Source organism: Lampetra planeri, chromosome 1, assembly GCF_965212315.1.
Source record: "Lampetra planeri chromosome 1, kcLamPlan1.2.h2, whole genome shotgun sequence".
NCBI classification, from domain to species: domain Eukaryota; kingdom Metazoa; phylum Chordata; class Hyperoartia; order Petromyzontiformes; family Petromyzontidae; genus Lampetra; species Lampetra planeri.
The window spans coordinates 2,028,405-2,056,110 of NC_136107.1; the positions used below are offsets into that span (position 1 = coordinate 2,028,405).

At 49.8% G+C, this 27,706-nt stretch overlaps 1 protein-coding gene across 2 annotated transcripts in view; it reads right to left on the reverse strand.

Moving 5' to 3' along the window:
• The window catches only part of LOC144726318 (prolow-density lipoprotein receptor-related protein 1-like), a 267,656-nt gene that overhangs the window by 74,612 nt on the left and 165,338 nt on the right, over positions 1–27,706 (reverse strand). For both annotated transcript variants that reach the window (XM_078605048.1, XM_078604959.1), the window contains exons 18-29: positions 25,162–25,278; positions 23,889–23,969; positions 21,550–21,717; positions 15,487–15,669; positions 14,742–14,942; positions 12,548–12,793; positions 10,823–11,020; positions 8,715–8,762; positions 8,010–8,214; positions 6,584–6,748; positions 4,301–4,545; positions 2,437–2,568 (exon numbers count right to left, since the gene is read on the reverse strand). In XM_078605048.1, the coding sequence (XP_078461174.1) occupies positions 2,437–2,568; positions 4,301–4,545; positions 6,584–6,748; positions 8,010–8,214; positions 8,715–8,762; positions 10,823–11,020; positions 12,548–12,793; positions 14,742–14,942; positions 15,487–15,669; positions 21,550–21,717; positions 23,889–23,969; positions 25,162–25,278 (1,989 nt within the window). The remainder of the gene's footprint in view (positions 1–2,436; positions 2,569–4,300; positions 4,546–6,583; positions 6,749–8,009; positions 8,215–8,714; positions 8,763–10,822; positions 11,021–12,547; positions 12,794–14,741; positions 14,943–15,486; positions 15,670–21,549; positions 21,718–23,888; positions 23,970–25,161; positions 25,279–27,706) is intronic.

The window sequence follows — 27,706 nt, forward strand, 5'->3', positions numbered from 1 at the left end:
CATGAGAAGAGCACTCATGGGGATGATGAGCAACTGAGATCTGAAATTGCAACCCATCCAATTGTCAGTATAGTATTTTAAAATGTCAGAATAGTCATGCATACATGTCCTGGCAAACAGCAATGTACCTCTATAATTGCTCCACACTACACAATGCTGCAGTGACTGAAATTATAATTTAGACGGTGGAATTATCTTTGTGTGAATGTGACTGCACATATCTGCTATATATGTAAAAGTAAAAATATGTCTGTGGGTTTGTGGCGGGGTTTGTGTGTGGGTTTGTGTGTGTTCACGCGCTTGCCAAGCATTTGGCTCTCCAACGGTGGGGTTTACGTAAAATAAAAATATCCAAGTATCACGCCGTAAGCCCCGCGGGTCAGCAAACGCTATTCCTTTTTCACATCCGTCAACTTTAAATTAGTTTAATTAGCGATTTAGTGCGATTTCTGTGCGCTTCCTTTTAATTTAATTATTTATGACGCGTGCACGACCATACCAACTCATGCGCCTTTGTTGGGGAGGACGGCCCATGCCAAGTTGCACGCCTTCGGTGGGAGTGAAGGGGACATTTTCTTTCGCGTTAAAAATGCTATAGAAATACAGGTAAATTATTCACTGTGTGATGTCCCCCCCACCCCGATGCGTGCAGTTACTACTATACAATCGGGAAATGCTACCACGTAGATATTACTGCAGAGTGGCCAAGGAGATAGTGGCTGGGGGGGGGCAGGGGTAGCGGCCCAGCCTTCCAAAGTGCCACCTTGGCCAGCTGGACAATCTAGGCGAGGCCGGAGGCTCTGCACGGGACTAGGCCTCACCACGCCACTCTGTCAGGTGAGTATTTTTTGCTATAGAGTCTATAAATACTGCTATAGAGCCACTATGTACTACTGTAGTGATAGCAGGTACTACGACAGTCAGTATGCACTGCTGTTAGATTCTTAAGAGTAGGTTTGAAATACTTTTTTGACCCGGGCAACGCCCGGTACTTCCCGCTAGTTGATCATATTTGCTAAAATAATAAAGACAAAAATTGCCTTCCTGTACAGATATAATTTAGCCTTTCACCCAGACTATGATTGGATATTATTATAATCCACTACACTCTCCATTATTCCCAACTGTGATGTTATTTACAGATTTGCTATTGGCTCAGCATGAACAAAAAAACCACCTGGTTTCTCTCCGCACTTTGCTTTTGCCCTAAATGCCCCATGTAGGACCCATCACTGCAAACTTCAAATCCAACTCTAATCGGGCCCCCCCCCCCCCACCGTAGATCTTTGCAGGGAACGGCATTGGGCCATCTTCATCCTCAAAATATGTCCGCTAAATATCTTCTGGATCATTTAATCCCCGAGATACATTCCTGTATCCCCTACAAGCTGTTCCCCCGCCCACCCCCTGTTCCTGTGAGAAGCAAACCCGGGTTACATTCCCTCTGTGTGGCGGCCCCCTAATCTCTGGAATAACCGAGTGATAAAGTTTTACCTTACCATCCTTGCACTACTTAAAATTGCGTTTGGGCATCAGATTTCCTTTCACACAAACATTAAATAGATCGCTCTGCTTTGCAGACTTTAAGTTATAATCGTTTTTTAAAATATCTTCCTGACCTTGGTGCTGTTTAGCACCCAATGCTTTTGTCATCGTTGCAAATGTAAAATATTCACTTTGGGTAGGTGATGCATTCTACTATAGCCTTGTTGTATTGCATGTGCTGGCTGCCCCATGTTGGAACACGACCTCGCCATTCGCAATTTGACCATGTACAATTTTTTGTTGTTCATGTGTTATTGTTGCCGCTGCTGAAGCCAAGTGTCAACTGTGTAACGATGTCCCCGTGGAAAATGAACATTCATTGCCCAAGAGTTTTTTTTTTTACCTGTAGCAACCAAAATAAACCAAACCACTGCAAACAACTGCTTGCCATCGGCAACCTCTGTCAAGAATCGAGCCAATGGTGCAGAAGAGCAACGTCCCCACCATTGCAGCAGTCAACCCGACACAGCTCGGCATCGCAAGGCATAAGCAAACTAAAAATGCGCGTAGCGCCTCAAAGAGAGATGGTATCAAATAAAATAAACTAAAGGTTGTATGAACATTAATAAACTAATTTTAATTGTAATTAGTAAATTCACTTTATAATGTTGCAATACAGTTATTAAGCTTGTGAATCGTACGTTTGCTTTGGGAATCCAAAGGGTTGGCGAACATCACCGGGAAGCAGAGCACTTAAAATGAGACATTGCGGTGAAGCCAAAACAGGGCTCGTGCCGGCCGTGAGCGCTCAAAGACAAAGCTCACCCGTATAGCCTTAACAGACTGTTGGGGCAAGTGCTGTTGGAGAGTAGCACCTATGAGGGCCGGAACGGCACACGAGGGGGTGGGTGGCCAGCACCACGCCCGGCTAACCGCTGCACCACCGCTCACCATTGCAGGTGCGCCGGTCTGGGGCGAGCTTCATGAGCAGAGGGCAGGCGCACGCAGCCCGCCGATCGTAGTCGATGAGGCAGAGGTGCGAGCAGGGACCACGGCCCCCGTTCGCCGCGCACGGATTCTCGGCTGCAACGTAGAAAGCACGCGGCGCGACGCTCGTCGAGTGGCGAGGCACAGAGGGGGCGCAGCAGTGGAGCGGGATTCTCTGTCGCGCGAGGGAGCGGATGACGACGGCGCAACTCCCGCAGACGTGCTAACACGCAGGGCCACTCAGCAGCAGCAGCGACGTTCCTCACAGTTGTCACGGGCCATTAAAAATGTGATGTCTTTTAGCAGCGCTAGAGGACCCTTAAATATTTCCGCCATTCACTGGGGGTGATAATAGTTTCGTGGCAGTAAAACGCGGTGGTTTATGATCACTGCCATAATTAAATTATTGCCCATGGAGTTTGTTGGGATAGCGCTTCGTCCAATAATGCGATACAAATATTTAAAAATAATAACGTGAAGAAGGAGACGAGAACTAAGCATAACTCTTCACGGTGCATTCACGAGAACATAAATACACAGCATTGCTGGTTTAACCATGCAATAATCGGGTTATAGATGTCTACTATAAAAAAAAAACCCTTCATTTCATAGTTCAACTTTGCATTATGCCTAGAAATTACACGGTGCCCCCCAGGACAAGCGAGAGTGATGGCAGCACGGGGCAGCCATCCAGCGAGAGAGCGCGTGGGGCGAGGGAGCACGTGGGTGCCCCACTGTCGACGGAGCAAGCCACTCGGCAGGGCATTTGTCGGCAGGGAAATGAGCCGTTTGACTGAGAGCGCATCCAGAGTGGGAGAGGGCTCTCCGTCACGCACACACACAAACACGTGCAGGGAGGGCAGCTGTCAAACACACAAGGAGGAGCCACTTGAGTCCACATGCAAATACACAAGCGACATTCTGATTCAGCTCACACACACAAAGACAAGGATCTCCTGCACAGCCCTGGATAGCCTCGTGGGACCAGTGCTGTTAGTGAACAGCACTGGTCCCACGAGGCTACGTGTTAAACTGAGTGAACACCTAGTAACGCTTTCCCATTCCGCTGGTGCACGTTCACGTCCTTGGAACGGAATCGGAAGAGAAACTGAAATAAAATAACTTCATCAGTACGTCTTCACGTCGCAAGACGTACCGAGGCTCCCACAAGGCCATGCTGGCACAGTGTGGCACCAGCTATCGTCGGGCGCAGCCGTGTCGCAACACTTCTCTGCGGCGAGTACAATGTCTTTAAAAACAGCGGCGCTGCGCCTTCTTGAATAAAAATTTATGCCAACCAGCTTGAGCATCCTGAGATTGAGGGGTGAACGGGACGCACCCTCCCAGTAACTCGCAGATGTCTCTGAATGGGAATGTCTTGATGCAGACGTGGCGAATGACAAGAGTGGTGTGGCCAGTAGAACGCACTTTGCCTCGCCTCTCCAATGCTGATGTTTATACACATCACCAGGTACTCCTTTTTGGGTGCATCGACCTCGGGGACTCCCAGGACGAGTCCACACATTCACCACTGATGCAAGCTCCTATCCAGGGCGGCACGATACACGAGGGGGTGAGAGTCCAGCACGACGCCTGGCCGACCCCTCGTCTCCCGAGATGGAAACGTTTACACACTACACCACATATTCATTTTAGGCTGACTCGACCTAGGGGAGGCCCGGTTCAGATAACTGTCCACTGGCGTTGGCCGTGAGGGGGAATCGAACGCGGGCCGCCGGGTCCGTAGACGCGGCGCGCTAACCGCCGCGATACCGCTCCCCGCGCGAGAGTTGCGGGCAGAGTAGCGCCGCCAAGAGAGACACCTTACCCATGGGCTGGCGCGACGGGTGGAACACCTGCAGGTCGAAGGGCTGCACGTTGGTGCGCTGCACCACGGTCACGTTGTGGCCGGTCCACTTGTTGGCGTGCAGCAGCATGTTGGTGCGCCAGTCGGACCAGTAGACCTCTCCGCCGAACACGGTGATGGCGAACGGGTGCGAGATGAACTCGTGGCCACGCAGCACCTCGATGAGGCCCGTGCCGTCGTACAGCACGGAGTAGATGGCGTCCGACCTGCGCGCAGGCACGCACCCAACGTCAAACGCTGAACATCGCCGCGCCCGCCGTTCGTGGCGAACGCTCATTGCGCGCAAAGCGCTCGATGCAAACGAACCACAACACGTTTGCCGATCTCGTCAGGAGCATATACCAACACGTGATTTTCGGCCATCCGCGGATCGGCTTTAGGCTGGCAATGGAACAAAGACGGTCACCGCATTGCGCGCTTTCACGTGCACTTCTGCGGCCGTCTGGAACGCTCTTCCTTCCGATATCAGGAAGCCACTGGAGCTATGCACATTTAAATATAGAATTGAGACTCTTTCTTGTCTCTTCAGTTGTCAGCTGATAAAACTAAATAAACCTGAGACGTCAACTTGAACCTGGCAGAGTTGCGCAGTAGCTCGGCTCACAATTGAGAGAAATTCAGGCCGGGCGTCCATTCAAGATGCGGATGACGCTTGTGTGTATAAAACGAGTGCTGCTTTGTGTGGGAAATCAGCACTAGTTGTCCGACAGGAGGAACTGATCCCCAGACATCATATATCACAGTGAAATTTACATGACCGGCTCAGCAATGACAGCAGAAATGAGCACCACTTCGTACTCGTATGAACATTGCCACTGTTAATTATGCAGCGGTAACTGAGTTGGCATTTTCTGACACACTGCATTTGAATGCGTTGTGTTTTAAGTCGTGCCTGACTGTACGGTAGCTTAAAAGTGAATAAAAAGCGTGCAAATTTCAAAGTTAGCTGGCAAGCAAATGCCACCCCCCCCACCATCAGCCATTTATTCAGCCAGCCCAGACAGCTTAATTGTAACACTCATCATAATTAATTGTAATGACCCTTTCATGCTTTGTTAAGCAAATTGGCGATATTGTCACATCGTGCAGTTCTCATCCGTGTGCCATCATTTAATTAGCGAGCAATTCCTCGTGCACCGGGTGAACTCCCAAACGAGTATCATTTTTACGACACTAAGAGAGTTGGACGGATCCTTCGTCCTGGGAGGCGAAGCCACAGACGTCCCCTTTCAGCGGCACGTCGACGCATTAACAGCAGTCATACGTCACTGTCCACCCACATCACCCCGGGGCCAGGCTCGTTCACCGAAAGTCACCGTTCGCTTTTGGACACCGGCATTTAATCAGTGCGGTCTGATGGCACGGCTCGGTGCTGCAGGGTGGCTAACACCGCATTAATTTGTTAAGTAGGGAAAGCGAGCAGACTCTGAGACTGATGTACACGCAGCTGACAAATAAAAGCACGCTCGCGATCGGTACGCTACATCGGCAGGTGTCCAGTGCCAAGGTGGTAAAACGGTGCCTGCTCGACCTTTGAGGTTGTTGGGATAAGGACCGTCAAGCAATTACCTGTTCAGGCTGGAATCAATGGGTAGTCTGGCCAGCACATTTACATCTGAGTCAACCCTAGAGGAGGCCCAGAACTGGGTGAGATATTGCTCTCAACTGATGTAAAGCTTCGCCTGGGAATTGAACTCGGGTTTCTGAATTGGCGGCGCAGGATGCCAAAGCCCTACGCCGCCGATCGACAGTTCTCAAACAGCACACGAACACGTACAACAGTGCTTTGTTAATCCACTGCTGGACTAGGGCCTCCCCCCATCATGCAGGTGGTGGGGGTCATTTGACCAAACTTCACCACACTGGTCAGCGGGGGGCGCACAGACACGGGAGCGTGGAAGTGCAGTGCGATGGATTTTGCTACACCGCCACCGTTTCTGACAACGTATGGCGATTCTCAGTAACGGTGCTGTTCCACGCTCAGCTCCATTTAGCTTCTGTGATTTTGGGTGCATTCTGGGTTCTCCTTCAGCTCACGCGTTGCCACCACAGTCCTGTGTTTATCCAGCCAGTAGCCGGGACGTGCTATGGCTAGCAGCGGATAGAATGCAGCGAAGATCTGCAGGGTGCGTGGCCGCTCTGCAAGCCGGCAGACTTATATAGGCGCTCCGAGACCTGAGATTCACCGCCGTCGCCGTATGGCAAGAGGGGTTGGTGGCGGCTTGCCCGCGTTCGCTCGCTCACCGCGCATCGATCCACATGAGGCGCTTCTCCAGGTAGTCGATGGTGAGGCCGTTGGGCCAGCCTCCCGCGCCGGTCTCGCGGTACACGACGTGGCGGCCGCTGCCGCTCATGGAGCACGCCTCGATCCGCGGGAACGACGCGTCCCAGTCGGTCCAGAACAGGATCCTGGCAGGGCATCGGGGGGAGGGCAGCGGGGGAAGGGCAGCAGGGGCAGGGCGGCGATAAGCAGGGTCCAGGTTAAGAGCGAACGCATTCAAATACCAAAATGCGCTCGAGATCGAAGCAATCTGGACGAGATGGGGTTTGCGTGCTAAGCCAAGGCGCTGAGGAGGTGACAGTTCCAATCCAAGTCAGAAGAGGCAGGATGACAAGGTGCGTCAGCATGTGACACCCCATCGCACTGGAAAGCCATCGCGATGTGATATCACTCGAGCGAGAAGCTGGCTTTTTGTTACAGATATCATCTTCTCGTGGGCTGAGCTTCGTCTGCACGATAAAAACAACAAGCTGCTTCAGGCTGCAGTCCACCCGGGCCCTGCAATGAAGACCTTGGCCGTGAGTTGTGGATATTCTACGAAGAAGTAGGTCCCAATGCATAATGCAAAAAATATAATAATGAAGAAAACATGAAAGCTTTTATTTGTCCATGAAAGAATCCAAGAGAAACACGGTCCTTATTCACGAGGTTCCTGCAATGGAATAATGTGGTAATAATCCTGACTATTTTACATCTTGGATAAAAAGCTAACGTTAACTCGAAAAAACCACCTAACAAAAATGCACACAAAGTGTCATGTTCCAGACTCGCCACCGCACAAGCGGGCAGGTGGGTAGCATCTCGCGCAAAGCCATCTCTACGCGATCCACTAACCGCACTCCGTATTCGCTGGATAGGAGACGTGCCTCGCCACCCGGCCAGTCCACTATAATCTGCGGCTGCTGATTGGGCTCGAGCTGGTGGTGAAGATCCACCGTGCAGTTTTCCGCGGTCGTGCCGCACAGCTCTCCAATGTGTTTTCGGCTTGTACCGACTGTTGTTCGGCACAATTCCCGATGCCTCGCTCCTGAATAAGCTTCCCAGCATGTGAAGTAAAACGTCGGACACCGCACGTAGCCAACCGTGTTAATCGGAGGTGCGGGGGAAGGACAACAAACAAAACAGTTCTAAAGAGATGAGTTTTCAATCTAAATCAAAATGTGCATAGCTCCAGCGGCTTCCTAATATCGGAAAAAAGAGCATTCCAGACGGCCGCAGAAGTGCATCTGAAAGCGTGTGATGCGGTGACCGTCTTTGTTCGACGGTTAGCCAAAAGCCGCTGCTGCTGTGAGGGTGACCAGGAGTTTGCGAGAAGGTTTGACGACATTGGCGAGGTGTTGTCGTGGTTCAATTGTTGGCAAGGAAGCATCGGAGAGGCACAGCCCTCACCCGTGGCGCGGGTCCAACGTAATGGCGCGAGGATGTTGGAGGCCGCCGGCCACCAGTGTGGTGCGCATGGCACCGTCAAGACGGGCCACCTCGATCTGGTCCAGGTTGCTCTCCACCCAGTAGATGTTGCCAGCGATCCAGTCGACCGCGATGCCCTCGGGCGTGGCCAGGCCGTGCTCCACCACCACCTCCACGTTGCTGAGGCCTGCACGTAATGGCAAGCCTGAGCGACAGGAGGTTCCCCCCGGGTGTAGGCAGTTCAAGCGACGCAAGATTTAATGGCACGCAAAATCAAAGGCGAATGAATCACACGCTTCGTAATGAGCGCCTGTACAAGACCCCATCGGGTAAAAGCTGCACCCATAAGATCAATGAGACGTGTTGTTTTGAAAACACATTTGAAACAAATTTAAAGGTGTGGCGGTGAATGTTGACAGCTTAAAAAGAAAAAAAAAATTGGGGAACCGTTGATTGATATGCATGAGACAGCGTAGTTCATTAATCCGCCGAAAAAAAAGCAATAATACACACTTAAAAAAAGGAAACAATGGAAAAGAGGTATTCACACACAAATGGAAAAAAAATCATAAACAAGTTAGAGGTCTAGCTCAAAGCATGCGATGTGTGTTTACGATGCAGCAGCGGTGGTGGATGCCGTGAGTGCATTGTGGGCGGAGAGGCCGCCTCGGAGGGCGTCGCGGGGACCTGTGCTTGAAGGCTGCTTGTCCTCACCACCTGCCAGGACCCACGTCCCTGCACGCAGCAGGCACAACAACACGGGAGGGGGTGGGGTCGGGGTGGGGGTCACACGCGTAAATGCTCATGGTCCACCCTGGACCGCATCCGCTGCACACACCATGGCAGTAGATGCGGATACCTGATGCACGAATGGAAAATTCTAATGTAGGTATTCTTAGGTTTTTTCGGTAAAGTCACGTAGGTAAAAAATTAAAATTAATAAAAGTGACTTTGCCGAAAAAAACCTAAGAATATGAATCCTTGCAGTCACGAAAGCTTCAAATCTAGAATTCTAATGTTGGCTTACGTGGCCAATATCATCCACAAGGTTTTCCTTGGTTAGATCGCGTAAATATAAACGTGTCGTTGAACCAGCAATCACCCAACACAGCCAATTATTAAGGTTTGTCACGTGAACAGAACATGCCAATTCGTTACTAGTACAGCATACCAAAACACCTATAATATGGAAAATGTTCAACTCTCCATCCAGTTTAACACATAGGCTTTCGCGACCAATATTATTAAATATTATTAGATCGCGTTATTTATAAATGTGTCGCAACCCTCCACTACCCGACACGGCCAATCAGTAAAAAAAAGTGTCACATTGACAAAAGACAAATACAGTAGTTCACTACTTTAGCCCACCGGTGTGTTGAAGAGTGAATCCACAGCATTTACAATTTTGAGTAAGACGTTTCGCTGGTAATTACATCCATCATCATCATCAACGGGCAATTTGCCATCCAGAACAGACTGCACAACGTAAAACGACGCAATGCCCGATCCACAAATACGACGGCGACATGACGGCGATACGCTACTCCGCTGCTCCTGATGTGGTACTCTGGCCTTGACCACCTGAATGTGACACTGGAGACGTTGCTCTGCATCTACATCGGCAGCCGTACGAAGAAAAAAGAAGAATGCGGCACTGCATTGTTTTTCTCCCACGGTTCTCACGCCGCGCACGTTTCCGATCAGGGCGCGCGTGCAAAGAGGTCAGGGCAAAGTGTCGCCCGACAGGATACATCTCCGTTGGGAGCCTCGAGCCCATTGCTGGAAATGCCACATTCCCATGCCAGTGGCAAGTCTCTTCAGAAGAAAACCGATTTTTGAGTGTCGATTGGCCACTGACCCCCAACATCTCGGCAAATTATTGCACTAATGGCGCGCCGCATTACTCAATTCTCTAAACAATGAATCGGGTGAAGACAAAAATCATCCAATTTTATGGCGAAATTATGCACAAATGTACGTGCATTATGCAAATGCGTGCACGAGCAATGCAAGCAATTATTTGGGCATTACAGATAAAGGCCCTGCTCGCTATGTGCCCTGGTTTATGTCTGAAATATTAGGACTGGCTCACGGTGTTTGTTGCAAGGTTTGCATAAACGACCGCAGCGATATCGGTCACCGCGCGGGCAGCACGCAGTGAGACTCGGTGCACATTCCCCAAGCTCCCTCGCTAAAGAAGCGTTTACTCAGAGAGGCTGCACCTTCTCCTCCTGCCTTTAAATCCTGCAATCAGGATGATATCCAAGATGCGGGACAGAGACCTCTTTGGAAAACACGAATTGCGGGAACGTTGGAATTCCTGACGCGCACACATACACGCGCACACGCACACACATACGTGAACACAAAGATAAAAAGATCCCCCGTGTAGCCTTAACAGACTGTAGGGGCAAGTGCTGTTAGCGAGCACCTATGAAGGCCGGAACGGTACACGAGGGGGTGGGTGGCCAGCACCACGCCCGACCGCCTTTGTCTCCCCAGTGGCGATGTTTACACACCACCACCAGGTACTCATTTGAGGCTGAGTCGACCTAGGGGAGGCCCGGGACCGGTTCAGATAATCGTCACTGGTGTTGGTCGTGAGCGGGAATCGAACCCGTGTCTCCGGGTTCATAGCGCAGCGCGCTAACCGCTACACTACCGCTCCCCACACACACATACGCACACACACACGCACACGCACACGCACACACACACACACACGCACACGCGCGTACCGCCGAGCTGCAAAATTCCCCGCCGCACGCGAACGACGGCCGAGGGCTACTCACCGCCGCTGAAGGCCAACTTGCCGCGGTAGATCTTGTCCTCCACCACGTCGGTCCAGTAGAGGGTGCTTTGGCCGAAGTGGAAGTCGATGGCGATGGCGTCGCGCAGGCTGGGCACCAGCACGCTGTAGTCGCGGCTGTGCAGGTCGATGCGGCGGATCTCGTGGCGCGTGGAGAAGATGATGAATGGCACGAACGGGTCTGCGTCGGCGACAAGGTGGGTGGGTGGGTGGGGAGGGGTGCGAACGTGGCACACAGTGAGCATGCCGATCCGGCACTGCGTCACTGCTCAACACACTACAACCGCAATTGCATGACAAAGAAGATTTTAAGGGGAAAAAAACTAGAAAATTAACCCGTAAAAACAAAGTTTTTCACTCTAAATCCTTTATATGCGTGGCGGCTAGAGTCCTCTCGTCCTCTGGCTTGAGATGGCTGCCACCTATGGGTCAGATGATTGTCTGCCAGCATTAAGCAATTGGTAATTAAATATTTAAATGTTTTTCCCTAAACAGTGTAAAATTTTGGAAAAAAATTTTCACGAAAATTTATTGTCACGCACAACGGAGCCTGTGTGGAAAATGTCAGCTCGATTGGATCACGGGAAGTGGGTTAAAAAACGACCGAAAGATTTGCACAGTCGGAAGCGCGCAAGCGAACTTAATATAAAGGATTTAAAAATGTGACCGCACACATATCGGCTTATGGTCGTCAAACGCTGACGAGATGCCCCGTAACCAAAGCAGTTGCTGCTACCAGGCCTCCGTCACCACTTTGCCACCCCCTAAATGATCCCTGCAAACAGTGGTGCCAGCAGGGATCTGCCTCTGCCACTGGAGTCTCGACAACGCCACGGACGTCCAGGTCCTCCCGCTGGGTGCCACTGATTCGCCCATCCACCCGTCGCTATCTGGCCGGCTACGTACTATTTCAAAAAAGTCACCAACGGTTTACATTCATTTCCCAGGGTGGGAAATGAGCAGCGGCGAATCGCCCCATCCTCCCCCCCCCCCCCCATTTCACGCTGGTTGCCTTCAATGAAGGATCGCTCCTAAAGAATTGCCACGAGCTATCGGCCGGAGTCACAGTTGCAATCGAGAACACCGTGGTGCTATGTGACTAATCCTTGGCGCCCCACCGCTGTCACCACGTGGATGTAGGAGCACCCCCCCCCCCCCCATCTCTCTCTCTCTACAAATAACAGAAGCTGCGTTAGGTGACCTAAGCTCCTCTTTGGGTTTTGATGCCAATACTTAAGTGCCAATGTGCTGCGGAAAAAATTCTACGTGTGTTTAAATCAAATATTTTTTTTGGTCAAATGATCATTGTAGGCAGTGCTCGTCTCCTGCTCAAAGCCCTGTGCCTCTGGTGGAAATTCCTCTTTCCTATGTTGGGAAGGGGCGACTCAATGCACAGGACAATCCCTGTTGCGTTCATTATTATAATCTCACTATGGGCTGAGTCAACACCCCAACCAGGATTTCACCTTGCAACCTTCCAATTGCGAGCTGCTCACTCTATCACTCTCGCCACCTGGCTGGAAAAAATTGTGCCGGGCAGTGCTCATCTCTGTTTGCAGTCGTGAGCCAGTGGTGGAAAACCCTCCCGCACACCTATCGCAAGACGCAGCATGTGCAAAGGACAGTTATTGCACTACGGTGGAAACCAGATATGCATAGCCGGAGGGCACGAACGAGTGAACGATTGAGCGGGCGCGGGCGCGCTGACCCGTGCTGCGGCAACTCTTCCCGTCCAGCATGAGCCTCCAGCCATCGTAGCAGCCGCATTTCACGGAACCCTTCTCCTGCTCGCAGCGCTGGCTGCAGCGCAGGTGGCGTGCACATTCGTCCGTGAAGTTGCACGTCTTCCCGTCCTCTCCCAGCTGCATGCCCTTGGGACACGAGCACACCAAGCCGTCCACCGGCGTGACCGTGCAGTTGTGGCTGCAGCCGCCTTTGTCCGACTGGCATAGGTCTGCGGGGAAAAGAGGGCGGCAGGAGAGGGGCGATAAGTTGGCTGCAAGAAGAAGCAACGAAGTGAAATTAGAGCGATTTCCGGCGCAGGTGAGCATCGAATCGTCGCTCATCTCCCATTTAACAACCCTAAGCAACCGCTAGGAAATTCGACGTACAGATGGCAGGGGGCGCGTCTTTCATGAGGACAACCACTGTTGGCTTCCCCGGAAATTGGTGCTCGTTTGATCGACCCAACTAGGATTGCGAGCCACTTACTCTACTGCTGAGCCACCTGGCCTGAACAGTCAAAAAACGATGGCCAATATACGCAGGAGACCTGCACAAGTCTTGTTGTGTATAAATGTGTACGAATTCCATGTAAATATATTTATACTTCTCTCACTCAACTTGTGCACATTTGCATATCCCATGAATATTAGATGGTACCTTTACGAAGCAGTGCATGTAAAATGCAATGAAGATGAACAAACTAAATCCTGTGGACATTATCAGACGAACCAAGAATCTAAAATAATATATTTGACTGCATTGTCACAAGAGCACGGAGATTTTTTTTAAAAAGCCCAATCTATAATTGTCATCAAGACTAACCTGTACAATGAACATGTACACATTATCCACAGGGTTGTTTGTTAAAATAAAATGTTAATGCACAAATTCGCTCCTCCAATTAGCACGGTTGGCTACGTACAGTGCGAAAGAAGTTCAACATACAACACCTGGACAAATGCTGTATACAACACCCACACCAATGATTGACAATCAACAACAGCATGCACGACTAAACAATCAACACTTACACGATCATATCAATACCTATACAAGCACCTCCAGCACGATACATATAGGGTCAACGTGACAGGCCAACAGCCTCTGTGTAGACATTATTACCACGCAGGTGCAAATAGATGGAGATTAATCCACTTGCTCTACTGGCATTTCCTTGCAAGCCAAGTGTATGGTCACCTTGATGCCCAGGTGAATAGAGTTTTTCACTTCATTTGTGTTATCTACCAACCTTCAAGGCTGGACCCCAAAGAGTGATCAACGTAAGAAAAAGGTTGTACATGTGTAGTGCAATAGCGCCGGCTGGTGGACAGCAGTGGCAGCTGTGGTGGACAGACAGCACACACGCCGGTGAGCGTGAGCACGGTGTTGGCAGAGAGGGGGAACTAGGGTGAGGGTCATGGAGGACCCCATCTGGAGGCCCCTGGAACCTGCTGGCGGGTTCGAGAAGGGAGGTGTGGTCAGGGCGGAGCCAGGCCGCGCTGGGAGCATAAAAGGAGCTGAGAGCGGGGAGCTCTAGGCCGCCGGTTCTGGGAGTGGACTCGTCTCATCGTCGCTGTCGTCTCGTCGCCGTCGTCGCTAAACGTCTCCGTTAGATGTTGCTCTACGAAGGAGAGTAGTTGGCTATCTCAGTCGGCGCCGTCAGTGTTAGACGGCTAGTGTTGTGTACATCGCTGGGCTGAGCTGCTGTGGAGAGTGTGTGGACGAGACCGTGAAAGTTGTGAATAAAGAAGGTGCCTCCTAGAAACTCTGTCTCTGAATCGTTGACACTTTATATAGAAGACAACCTGGTGACGCAGGTGGTGATGAGAAGGAAACCGGCACTGTTTGAATGCACGTGTAGGATGGACAACAACAGGAACATTAAAAGTTGTTGTTGTTGTTGATGTTCAGAAATATGTAGGTTCACCGGGAAGAGAGGAAGACCTAACAGAAAAGGGCTTGAACGAGACATCACGAGAGCCTGGTGCCAGAAAGATGTGGCACTACTTGAGCAATTTTGGCACAAGACAGAAGAAAGTGGAAATAAATGACGAAACGTAAAGTGGACACCCACGGACTATCTGCCTATGGATTATGATGCCGATGATGATGATGACCAACCTTCGCCACCACCGTGCTGGGTTTGCAAAGCAACGGCAAGGCACCGGGGTACGCACCGCACAGGAGGCTCTCATCGGAGCCATCGGGACAGTCGCTGTTCCCGTCACACAGCTGCTTAGGGTCCAGGCACATGGCAGAGTGATTGGCGCAGAGGAAGAAGGGCGGCGTGCAGTGCCTCGCGTGGCAACCCGCCTCATCAGAGTTGTCCTCGCAGTCGTTGTCACCGTCGCACAGCCACGCCTTTCTGATGCAGATGCCTGGTGTCAACCACAACCAGATGAAATGCTTCGATACTGAGTTGGGCTCACGGGCAGAGGCATACGACCGCGCGAGGGTGACTCTGTGCATCGTGGCACGAAACCATCGGGTGCGGTCAATGGCTTTTAGCCAGCAACGAATTTTTACAAAGGGTTATCACCTTCATGGCCGCAGCAATGCCTAACAACGCGGCAAGCTTCAAGCACTCAATAAGCCAATGTATGACTTTTGTTATGTTATCATTGACATGAAAGGTCAAATATGAGCACTGGCATACATAATAATTGTTCAGCATACATTGGTTTTGACAAAAACATTGTACATTCATCGCCCACTCTTATTAACAGCTCTACGACGGGAGCCTCACACCTCCACACAACAACAGCAACAGCAGCCGGCATTATCCACTAGTTGGCGGTGGCGTCACCACGAAGCTTACGCCAGGCTAGGTGCACTTTGAGGCCATCACGTGAAGTGTCGAAGGCTCGCCGGCAGGCCACGGGATGGACCCGGGGTGTTACGGGCCGACCGACTGGCACCTACCGTTGCTCACGCATGTGAAGTGCGTGCCGGGATTGCACGTCCTCCGCTGCCCGTCGCACTCCTTCTCATCGCTGATGTCCATGCAGTCGGTGTCGCCGTCGCAGCGCCAGCGCAAGGGGATGCAGTTCCCGTTCATCGCGCAGCGGAATTCGTCTTCGCGGCACTGCCGGACGGGCTGCGCGGCTGGAAGAGACACACACACACACACAGGTGAGTGCTGAACGTATTGTCTGGGGGTGTTTGGGGGAGGGAGCGGCACTTCGCTGACAGGATCCGTGTCGTGCGGGAGTCGAGCGGTACCAGGCCCTGCCCATTTACACGTCGTGCCGCGTGATGTGCCTGTGGATTTGCCGCTGATTTTCTGGCCAATGAAACCCGAGAAGAAAACGGTCTCATCGAGCAACAAAGAAGAGCGTAAACCTCCCACCTTGACGGACAAATTTGCTTCGATTGTCTAATGCATATCGAGGTCACGGTTTAAAATGCGCCAGCAATTAGTTTGCTTTATTTGCTCAACAGCAGCAATGGACCAAATTATCTCACGTAGAAATGCAAATTAAAATACAGCAGCACATTTTAAATAACTGCATGTGTTTGTGTGCGACGATACTGCAGTGTTCAGTCCTGTTTTTCTTTTTGCCAAACAGAAAAATGCGCAAATATGAAATCTGAAGAAAAGCTTTCTAATAATAACGAGCTTATATTTGCCAAACATGCGCCTGTGCAGCACCCGTAGGATATATTAGTCTGTTTCAGCGCTAGAGCAGCCGCCTGCTCTCAACAAGAGCCCATATCAAATCAGCCAATGCCGCGCTCGTACAATGCCTCGGAGTGTCACAGACCGTCCATACCCTATGAGCAGAGTTGGCACCCTCCGTGCATCTTCCGCATAGGCACCCTCGATACTGTCCCCGAGGCAGAGAAATTAGCAGCCATCTAAGCCGAGACGGCTAATCTTTGCGAGTGCATCCCTGGGTGGCTCGCATGAGCACAGGCCCATTACCACCCGGTAGATCACCAACAACAACAACAAAAAATCTCATCCCGTTTGTAATTTTGCACAGCGTTACACCTATGACACATATTATGGATGGTCACTGTGGAATCTCAAACGACACATGGTGGCCAAACATCACCTTTATCGAAAGTCGTTATGAGCATAACCTGTCAATCATCGGGGACCAAAGCCTAATTTTCAGCAGCAGATATGTTGGCTGCACTTTCCCCCTCTATTCCAGCATATGCAATGCATGTGCCCTCCCGAGCCCTCTACATGAAGTAATGGCCCTATAACCCTTGAGAGAAATAATTGGCCCATTAAATCAGCGGGAGCCGTAAATCTCCTGGTCCAGAACAGTTCCCCCTGCTACAAAATGTTCAGATCGCCACCGGTGCCGGCCCTAGAGTGACCCAGCGCTCCCTCCAGACGCACGCTCAGTCACCAATCACTTCTAATGCTTTGAGCCCTTGAACCTAAAAAAAACATTCAACAGCCTCTCGGCAATTCTTAAACTTCACAATGAAAGCAATACGTGGACGCAAGGTTGTACTCAAACCTGAATGTGTGTTGGGAATGTGCTTTAAATAACCCAAAGAGCTGTTTGGCACCCAAATTATATTTCAACAAAGTTGACACCGACAATTTATTCCACATATCTCTGAGATCGAAGGGTCAAAATTGGTCTGAATCTGATATGAAAAAATTAACCCGTAAAAACAAAGTTTTTCACTATAAATCCTTTATATGCGTGGAGTCCTCTCGTCCTCTGGCTTGAGATGGCTGCCACCTATGGGTCAGATGATTGCCTGCCACCATTAAGCAATTGGTAATTGAATATAATTTATTTTTTCCTAAAAAGTGTAAAATTTTGGAAAAAAAATTTCACGAAAATAAATTGTCACGCACAACGTGTCTGTGTGCAAAATGTCAGCTCGATTGGATCACGGGAAGTGGGTTAAAAAACGACCGAAAGATTTGCACGGTCGTAAGCGCGCAAGCAAGCAAGCAAGTGAACTTAATATAAAGGATTTAAAAATGAGTTCCGCTTTGTGGTTGCCCTATGTATGGACTCACGTCTGCCATTGGAATGTGAAATCAGGGCTGTTATCAGAATAATGAGCACCACCTGAATGCCCATTTGAGTAGGACATCACTTTGCCTGGGCTTTGAGTAAATACAAGGTAGCTTTGATTGCAGCCACAGTGGAATCCAGTGTGGCGGCTTACCTGCGCACAGCAGGCAATCAACCTGGGCAGCTCAATCAAACCCGTGCCTACTCACAACAATGAATCCATCTGGAAATATTTGTTCACATTGAGCAACAAAGCAAATATATACATCTGAAACATTCGCATGCAGCAGCAATCACTCCTATCCATGCCACTGAGACAACGGTGAGAATTACACATTCCTACGGCAGGACCCAGTCTCTCCATATAATGACCACTGTTGACTCCCCACAGAGTGGTCATCATTTCACGTTGACTGTGATTCCTGCTCAAGTGCCCTCACCAGAGCGCCACACATAAATCACTGGCCAGGTTCACTAAAATGGCACGGATGTGGCTAACATCCAAATTCCCACGAGTGATCTTACGCAGGAATTCCACAGCCTCCACTAATGGACTTCTATGAACGAGAGCATTCACGGGGTCCATTAAAGCTCCATAATTAGCTGTGCTGAGTGATGACGACCCACAAGCCAGGGGTGTCGTAGCAGCATGAGTGCTCTGCACCCACAGGCCACATTACAAATATTGCACACTATTCTACGTGTGCACTACGTACAGGGGTTGGCATACACACACACGCGCACACACGTTATGCCCATCTTGTTATCACCTTTTAACACCTCCCTTCCATCGACGAACCGATGCACCTTCAGAGTTTGTAACGTCACTCAGTAAAATCAAATGGCTGGGAATTGAACTCAGATTTGAACGCACAGTGTGTTAACCACTGTGCCATCACTCTGTATCAGCGTTATTAAGAACACTGTGCACGTGTTTTCCTGTCATCCCTTAAACAGCCACAGCGCAAAGAAGGCCAGTCAACGGAGCCACATTCGTATGGATAGTGATTATTGGCAGACTCTGATTGAGGCATCTCATCACGGGGTAAAGGCACGTGCACAATGGCAGCTCACTTATCTGGGGGTATAAGCCGCAGCAATGCCAGCGTGACGAGGCTCTGCTCCAATACGCCTCGACGTGACGTTCAAAAGCAACCATCAAAATGACAAAATTACTCTGGTTTTCAGTTAACTATAACCCAAACGTTACGACTGACCTCCTCCACTAAACGTATTGCTCGATTCAAGCAATGCCGTGGCACTGGCTAGCTACAAGTATTCTCACAAACGGAAACAAAACGCATTCATTTGTCGCACCATTAAAATTTAAATTGCAATGCACATGATCATGCACGACACCACAAGACACACGACCTTCAGCAAGATGCTCCGGGCATCACAATGGCAGACACACATTAAAAGAATGTTCGAGTGAACCATTTACAATCTATGCAACTGTCATTATCAGCATATATCATCATCATCATCCTCTCTTATGCATTATTCTGGTCATGGCATTGTGTTAAGTGTTGCCAAACCTGTCTGTCCCGTGAAATAGCTTTGCCTTCCTATTCTTACACCGCATTCCTTAAGGTCCTGCCTCGTGAAATACATCCATTGACTCGTTCACCACGGGGCAACCTTATGTACATATACACTCATTATTAAAATTAACATTCAGCCTGGCTGGCCCACAGGAGCGATCAAAATGTGCGTAGCACGAAGCAAGACTCTCCGTGTTAAATACACAGCGACGTGGCCTTCGGTGGCGAGGCACTCCCCACTTGTTGCAGAGGCTCACGGTTCAAACCCGGCAGCTGCCCCGATTGATGCTGTGCGTGGTGGATCGATCGCGGACAAAAGATATGCACCGTCTGCTTCAGGGCGGACGTGAAGTCATTTGCAAGCGTCTTTGCCCACGGTGGCCAAATTTGAAATAATTACCCGCAAATTTGCTAAATTGGAATCTACGTTGAAAAAATTTAATCTAATTCATGTTGTTATATAGCATCGTTCATGCTAATTGCATTTCACAATCAGTGAGGAAGCACAGACCAAGCTGGAAGGCTGCCACGCGGTGAGCTGGCATCAACAGGTGCCTGTAGTTCTCTATAATATGTGGATGCTTTCAAACACTTAGTGAGTGTTTATACCAAGAAATTGGCACTTACTACTCAATGAGGCTTTCTGGGTAAATAATCAAAATAATAAGAAAGAGTAGAATAATGAAAACCCAAACCGCATTTTCCTTTGTGGGAGCCTGCCATGGAAGCGCTGACATCTAAACAAGCACTCAGACTGCCTAATGCATTTCTTAAAGAGCTGTCGCATCAAGAATTTAGATGCACCAATCAGCGAGTACATTTTGCCTTTTTAACATTTCAGTCGAGCGAATGGACGACGTCCACTTGACCCGAGGCGGCGGTGCTAGTTGCGTCGAAGGTAGCACGAACGCACGGCACGGGTGGCGGGCGGCACCGCAGCGAGAAGGCGACCACCGTCTCAGATCCTGGTCCCCCTTTCCCACATCCTCACTCGGATCCGCAAGAATGCTTGGCAATGGAGCAGACCGACAGCGCACGAATCCAGAACAAACATTTCAAGACCACCACCCCGCCCCCGAACATCGCACCTCTTGGCATCTGACCATTGCCCGAAGTTATTGGTGTAACCATCGATGGCATCAGAACATCGACATCCACTGCGCAAATCTCCTTCACGAATTGTTTTACTAAAAGACAAGCCACAGTGCGACTGTGGCCATTCAACACAAACTATGGGCCATACAGTAAACCACTGTAGTCAACGGAGCCTTCTCGTGGCTAGCAGACCACGTTCATTGGCATTAAGCCCCTGAACATATCGCCATGCACAAGAATAGACTATAACTAGTGCAAAACCAGTCTCGCTCACGTCATCCCAGGCACTTGTAATCCTCCGCTAGATTTCCTTGCCTACCTACGCTACCACTTTTGACTTACAAATGCCAGCAGGGTTAGCTACGAATATCGCCTACCTCTGCCACCACGTCTCTACTTTCACCTGGATCTTCCTTCGCTCCCGTCGTCCTGCACTTAAAAGCTCACGGTCAAACTCTCAGCGTCGTGACTCATCACCTCCTCACCACACCAAGGGCCAGGGCCACCACTGTCAGGCGTGGTTTCCCCGGTGCAGCCCTCGCCGTCTCGAATGCCATCCTGCTGCACGTTCGCAGCATGAAATCGACACCGACTTTTAAGAGACACTTAAAGGCCGTGCCTCTGGCGCCGAGCATCGCTCCACGACTCAGCGTTACGGTCAATCATTGCCGCAAATTGTTGTTAGCGTTACAATTTGCATCGTTATTACTTCTATTGGGCTTCCTGAAGCACAATTATCTAAACTTAAATTGCATGAACGTAATGCACTACCCGTCTAAGATTTAAAATGTTTGCAAATAGTCATTACGCTCAATTTCCACAGTGTCTGAAAAAACCTGGTGTGTTCCATCCACTCTTGACTCGCACAACCCACAGCTTTCACACTAAGTGGAAGCCAAATCAGGCCACGGAAGCGCCCACTGGGAAACAATTTGGTCCGTGCAGGTCTCACGGCACACAAAGGCACTTTTTGATCGCGAGCTGTGCACTTGCGGGGAGAACGCGCTGTCATGGTTCTACGCATCGAAGATTGTCCGCAATGGGCAAGGTAATCTCTCGAAAAATCGCCGTGTTGTTTTGTCTCGGGAGTTCGACGTCCCACTCGCACGGCCAGTGTCGCTGCTCCGTGGAACTTGCTGGCCAGGGGTCAGCAGTTTGCAGCTTGCACAAAAGTGCGGCACTTCTCGGGGAATGCCATCACCAGCTGGCAGTTGTTTTTTTGTTTGCGAACAGCATCGCTTCGAATTGATCCACCCATTGTTTGTGATGAGAAGGCGGAGGGGGAGCGGGTGGCAGGTGGGTGGAGGATGAGGTAGGGGGGGGTGCGGGGAGTGGGGGTGGGGGGCCCATACTGTTGGTGGTGCAGTTGGCATGGGCTTCGTCGCTGACGTCACCGCAGTCGTTGTCGCCGTCGCAGACCCACTGGCTCGGGATGCAGCGCCCGTTCTTGCAACTGAACTGCGAGTCGGCGCACGTGTTGTTGCAGCCGGCCTCGTCGCTGCCGTCCGCGCAGTCGTTGTCTGGAGTGGCAGCAGCAGCAGCAGCAGCACAAAGGGGGGATAACGACAACGATGACGCTGCGGCCCGCAGCGCTGTTTAGTCCCACCGAGTGTAGGGATGGGCGAATGGTTGTTTAGCAAAGCGCGTGTTTAAGGCGAGCGTGGCGCACAACGAAGGTGGCGTGGCCAGAGGCGTGCATAGTTAAGTTTCCCCGGGGCTCGCGTTGAAAACGCCGCCGTCGCCAGTGGCAGGAGCTCGTGTTGAGTCAAGTTTCCCGAGGGGAGGTCCAGGATGGCTCAGAGAGCACTTTTGACTTTGATGCTGCAACAAAACAGCCAGCTGCACTGTGCGTGAACAATACCATGTCCCACGTGGGCACGCGCCGGCGAGTGCACACACACACACACATAGACACGTGCTCACAATACGCATGCACGTACAGGAAACACCATCATGCATATGCATGCACTCACAAACACAAAAGTATCATAAAATACGGCCAAGGCTTCACCAAATGTCTATGTACCCTTAACATTGCAAATATATAATATCTGAAACTGGAGACCGTGCATAAGATATATTATTGATAATTACGGTGTGATAGAATACAATTCGTATTTAGTCATGATGACTTAGTTATGATGACTTCAGACAGTGCATTGGTACATTGATATGCACTGACTGTACCTCACATTATGACATTCTACTTTTGGAAAAGCGGGGGGAGACACATTCCACTGTGATAATTTCCCAGAAACGGGGATTATAGCGTTGAGGTTTTGAAATGGTTTGAGAACCACGCGGATCACACGGTCACATTACCATTGTCTGCGAAGACACTAAAACGGCACTTGAAGTGCGGCACGTTCACACGTAGTCGCTCCCCTAAGCCCTTTGCATGCAGTGGAGTAATTATGCCATTGAAATACCCTCACCCGAGCATGCGAAACAATTAAAGAAATGAACAAAAAAATAGCACAAATGGGTAAAAGTATAACATCGCATTAGGTCTCGAGAATGCAATACTATCGGCCACGTTTTGTCGTAATTTCTCGGAGCATACTGCTCGACAATTGCATGCCAGGCTTCATTAGCTGCTTTGCTAGCCGGACGACGATCACAGGCATAGCCATGCACGGTGATCTATGCACACTACCGTAGAACAGAGAACAGCGATTTTCATCGGAGCCATCACCACAGTCGTCATCTGCAAGACAACAATGCCACAAGCACACGGACAGGAGTCCGGGAGAGCGTGGCTGTCGGACGACGGACGACAGACGCAGCAGGCACGCGGACACGAGCGGCTGAGACGCGCCCCGTCGGCACGCGGTCGTCACGAGCGAGACTCTTTGAATCCACGTGAGCAGTGAGGCCATGCCAATCGCATCTCGTCGTTACGAAGAGACGGCAAAAGCGCGGTGACACCACGAGTGGTCCAAACAATTGCCGAGCTCCGCCCGGTGAAGCGTTGACAGCAGATGGAGACTGATTCCGCGCGGACGTAACGCTTTTTCACCGGTCAGAGTGTGACGTTGCGTCGACAAGGGTTACTTTTGTGGACGGGACACGCTTTACACCGGATTTGAGAGAGCCCAGTCAAGGCCGTCAGCGACTACGCCTGCAGTGGGTAGATATCTAACCGCATTGTGAATGCACGTGCGGTTTGAGACACGAGACAGTAGCAGTGTGACCACAATGGAAAGACGTCCCATTGTGCGTTTGCAAGGTGGACTACGGGCACATTTAATTTCAAAGTCGTGTCTCGCCACTCAAAAATGTCCGCGGCAAATACTCATTTCTGTAGTACCAAGCCAGTGGGAAAAATATCTACATTTCTACGGCAGAGGCTCGTCTTTAAATAAGCCAAACACTGCATTACGTTCCGCACATATACTAACAAATACGTTTATTAATCTCCAGTTTAAACATTTAACGAACAACAAATGGGGCCTGTTGTTTCCATCAAGCGACTTGGCAAGTTCAAGCAAACTCATCAATAATGCACCAGGAAAGGGGGGGGGGCTGTCAAAATTTGTTTGACGAAAGTTTTCTCTAACCAGGCTGACACAAATACATTCTTCTCATCCTTCTCATAAATACAGCGGCGAGCTAAGCACATGTGAAGGTGCCTCGGAGTGTGAAGAAAGGTGCCTTGCAAGGGCCGGGAGGCAGCGCGTTTGGGTTTTACCTGAGTCGCAGCGCCACCTGATGTTGATGCAGCCGCCGTTGTTGCAAGAAAACTGCGTCAGAGGGAGGCATGTTGGGTAGGCTGAAAGGAATAACAGGGGGCGAGTTACTCCTCTGAATGGGGGGGGGGTGGGGGACAAAAAAACGAAGAAAAAAGTGTCTACACGTAGAAATTCATTCAATTTGTGAATATGGAAAAATGGTTTACGCGCAACCTTGGGTATTACTGCATTCTGTGGATTACAAGATTTCCCCCGCCCCCACCCCCCCCCCCCCGATATTAGGAAGCCACTGGAGCTCTGCACTTTGAAATCTCGATTGAAAAGTCCTTTCTTTAAAACTGCTTTTTGTCTTTAGTTTGGTGTCCTTGCCACACACCTTTGATCAGCACGGTTGTCTACGTACGGCGCGAAAGAAGTTCAACATGCATCTGTGATCGCACATTGTCCTTCACGGCTCAAATTAAAAAAGATCACAATGACCTCGTTTTTGCATCTTCGGAATATCTCCCGTATCCGACTCCTTCTCTCTGCCTCAGATGCTGAAAAGCTGGTCCATGCCTTCATCTCATCTCGCATAGACCATGGTAATGTCTTACTACTCCCTTGCGGTGCGAAGAAGGTGCTAAACATTTTGCAGCATGTTCAGAATGCGGCTGCTGTGGTGTTAACCGGAACACCTTCTTCACATCACATTGCACCCGTTTTGGCCTCCCTGCACTGGCTTCCAGTTTCACATAGATTACAGTTTAGCATCCTATTGTTAACTTACAAAGCAGTGAACCATCCTGCCCCAGCCTACATCATTGACATGCTGCACCCATGCGTCCTCTCAAGGTGACTAAGATCTGGGCATGATGCAGAGATCTTCTCTCTGCATTCCCAGCTCGAGGTGTCGGTCTATGGGTGACCGAGATTTTTCCCGTGCAGCCCCCAGGCTATGGAACGCTCTTCCACAAGATATCAGGGATCACTTAGTCTGTAGGCATTTTTTAAATGCGCCCTAAAACCCATTTGTATGTTTCTGCTTATTTAACTTTTTGTTCATTTAGTAAATTATTCTTTAAATGTATTTACAATATTCTTTTTATGCTGAGCATCTGCTGCTGCTGTGTCCCATACGGCGCTTAAAGTTCCTTGATGAAAAGCGCAGTTTCTCGACTGCATTTGAAAGCTAAAATTGAGGGTGCGCTTTATAATCCAGCAGGTGTGTTGTGTGTGTGTGTGTCAGTGCGTGGCGACATAATGAAAACGAAAAGGATTGTGGGAACTCACCGCAGGAGGGCGGCTCATCCGAATTGTCCGAGCAGTCATTGTCCAGGTCGCACTTCCACGCCATGGGGATGCACTTGCCATTGCCGCAGGTGAACTGTTCGGCGGGGCAAGTCCGCACTGCGTGGAGGACGAAGACGTCGGGGGGGGGGCAGGAGGGAGAGAATGCGGGAGAGGTGGGTGAGCGCGAGGCACCCCCTCGTGATGCCCGAGGGGGTCGGTGGGGGTGGGTGACTCGGGCATCGTAGCCTCTTGTCATACACGGCGAGTGAGAGCTAGACCGAAGGATTCACGGTAGGACAGAGTACAACATCAGATTCTATTGTTCCGTTTGTTTCAAGTTGTGTCATGCACCCCCCCCCATCCCCCACCCTGTGTTTCAGGATGCCCCCCATTGCTCTCCCACACGTAGCGACAACTCATTCGTTGCCTGGAAACGTCTGAATGTAAAAAACATGCAATGCTGAACCCTCCTGAAAAGGAGTCCTCAGAGCGAGTGAATAAGTAACCATTCTTATTCTTTTTGTTCTTATAAAATGGACACAACCACACGGCTGGTGGGATATAACGAGCAGCGATCGCTCAGGAGATGTCCATGCCATGGCCGAAGAACTGGCGACGACGGCTCTGGCACTGCAATGGATCTTTTGCGAGGTGCCTCCTGGTGTTTTGCCAACACGGTGCACAGCTCGTTTGCCACGCTGCGACCCGTTTGATCCGGCCGTTGTCCAGAGGTCAGATAAGGTCGGCGACCGCGGCTGTTCCACGCGGAGGTTATTTACAGCTCGCCGTGCAAAATTTGCATCATTTCGACCGTGAATATTTTACCCAAACCCGATAAGACTGCGAAAAAGCCAATGGCAAATGATAAAACAACCTTAAAATGTAATGCCTGCCAAAAAATACGGACAGTTAAGGGGAAGGTGTCGCTCGAGCCACAGGCTGCCGTACCGAACAATATACTGGACGTCTGTGAAAAAGAGCTTCATGGCTCATCGGATTTCCCCTGCAGTCAAAATAAATATTCCGATTCCGTAACGCAGCCCCAGCAATCACCGCGAGCAGGCCACGTGAGCTCCCGTGCGGTGAAGCGTTTGATTGTTGTTCTGATGTCAGCATAACATCTGGCTCAACAAAGTGGCTTCTGATCCGTAATGCAGTTTTTTTTGGGGTTAGATCGCGTAAATATATAAATGTGTCGTTACACCCACCACCATCCAACAGGCAATTAGTAAGGGTTGTCACGTAAACAGAACATGTCAGTTCGTTACGAGTACAGCACACCGGTGTGTTGGAGAGCAAAGCCACAACATTGACAAACTGAGTACGACGTTTCACCAATAATTACAACTAGCATCATCAGGCGGACAGCTGGCTGTTCTGTTAACGTGACAAACCTTACTAATTGGCTGTGTCGGGTGGTGGCGGGTTCAACGACACATTTAGATAATTACGCGATCTTACCCGAAAAAACCCTCTATAATGGATGATATTGGTCGCGAAAACCTCCGTGTCAAACTAGCTTATAATGTCGTAATTTATAGCAGCCAAATACTCGAAACGCATGTTTCTAAATGTGGAGGTTAAAACCAGAGGACCCGGATAAAAATCCATGCGACAACGGGGAGAACACACAAACTTCAAATATACAACAGGTATCAGGGTAGTGATCGAACCCACGGACCTGCTGTATACCAGGCGAGGTAGTGAATGATATTTTAGCCTCTTACACATAAATAGGAGCAGGAAGGAAGATGGGCCATCGCTAGAACGTCGCTGAATATATATATGTGTTTGTTTCAAGGCCACGGCGTTATTGACGAACGTGATGATTTTTCTTATTTTAACTGTGCCTGGTGCACCATGCCCAACGAAGCACAGCAGCAGCAGCATCACCAAATAATTTGTTTACGCATAAGTAGGTCATCGTGGCGGCGTGGATAATTCGAGCCTTTTGACAATGACTTCAAAATGGATCAGGTAGAATTGGAGATACGCGTAGAGTGTGAGCACTTGTCAGAAGTAGGAATATAGCACAAATAGATTATTTATCAACTAATCAAACAAGGCATTTCAACTAAAGCCACCCTCATTTGCTCTTCGGGGTTGTTGTGACCTTCGCCGTGAGAGCAGCTCTGTTCACAAAAGAAGACGTCACACCGATACAAAGGGATCTTTAAACGAGTCAAATTCCCCCAAGCTGAAATTTTTCAAACGTCGGACAATCTTCAAATACAGGCTTTCAACTATCCTGTAAAAAGAAAAAAATATGACTCTCAGACGAGACACTTACTTATATTATTGATTAAAGGAAATATGGTTTAAGAACCATCTGAAATCTTCTTGGTTCTTTCGGTAAAGTCACGTAGAATGGAAATAATAAAATAATACAAATAAAACATATAAAATAATTCTCACGACGTTTCGGCCACAACGCAAGCAGCCGTTGTGGCTGAAACGTCGTGAGAATGATTTTATAATGTTTTATTTTTATTATTTTATATTTCCCTTCTACGTGACTTTACCGAAAGAACCAAGAAGATGAATC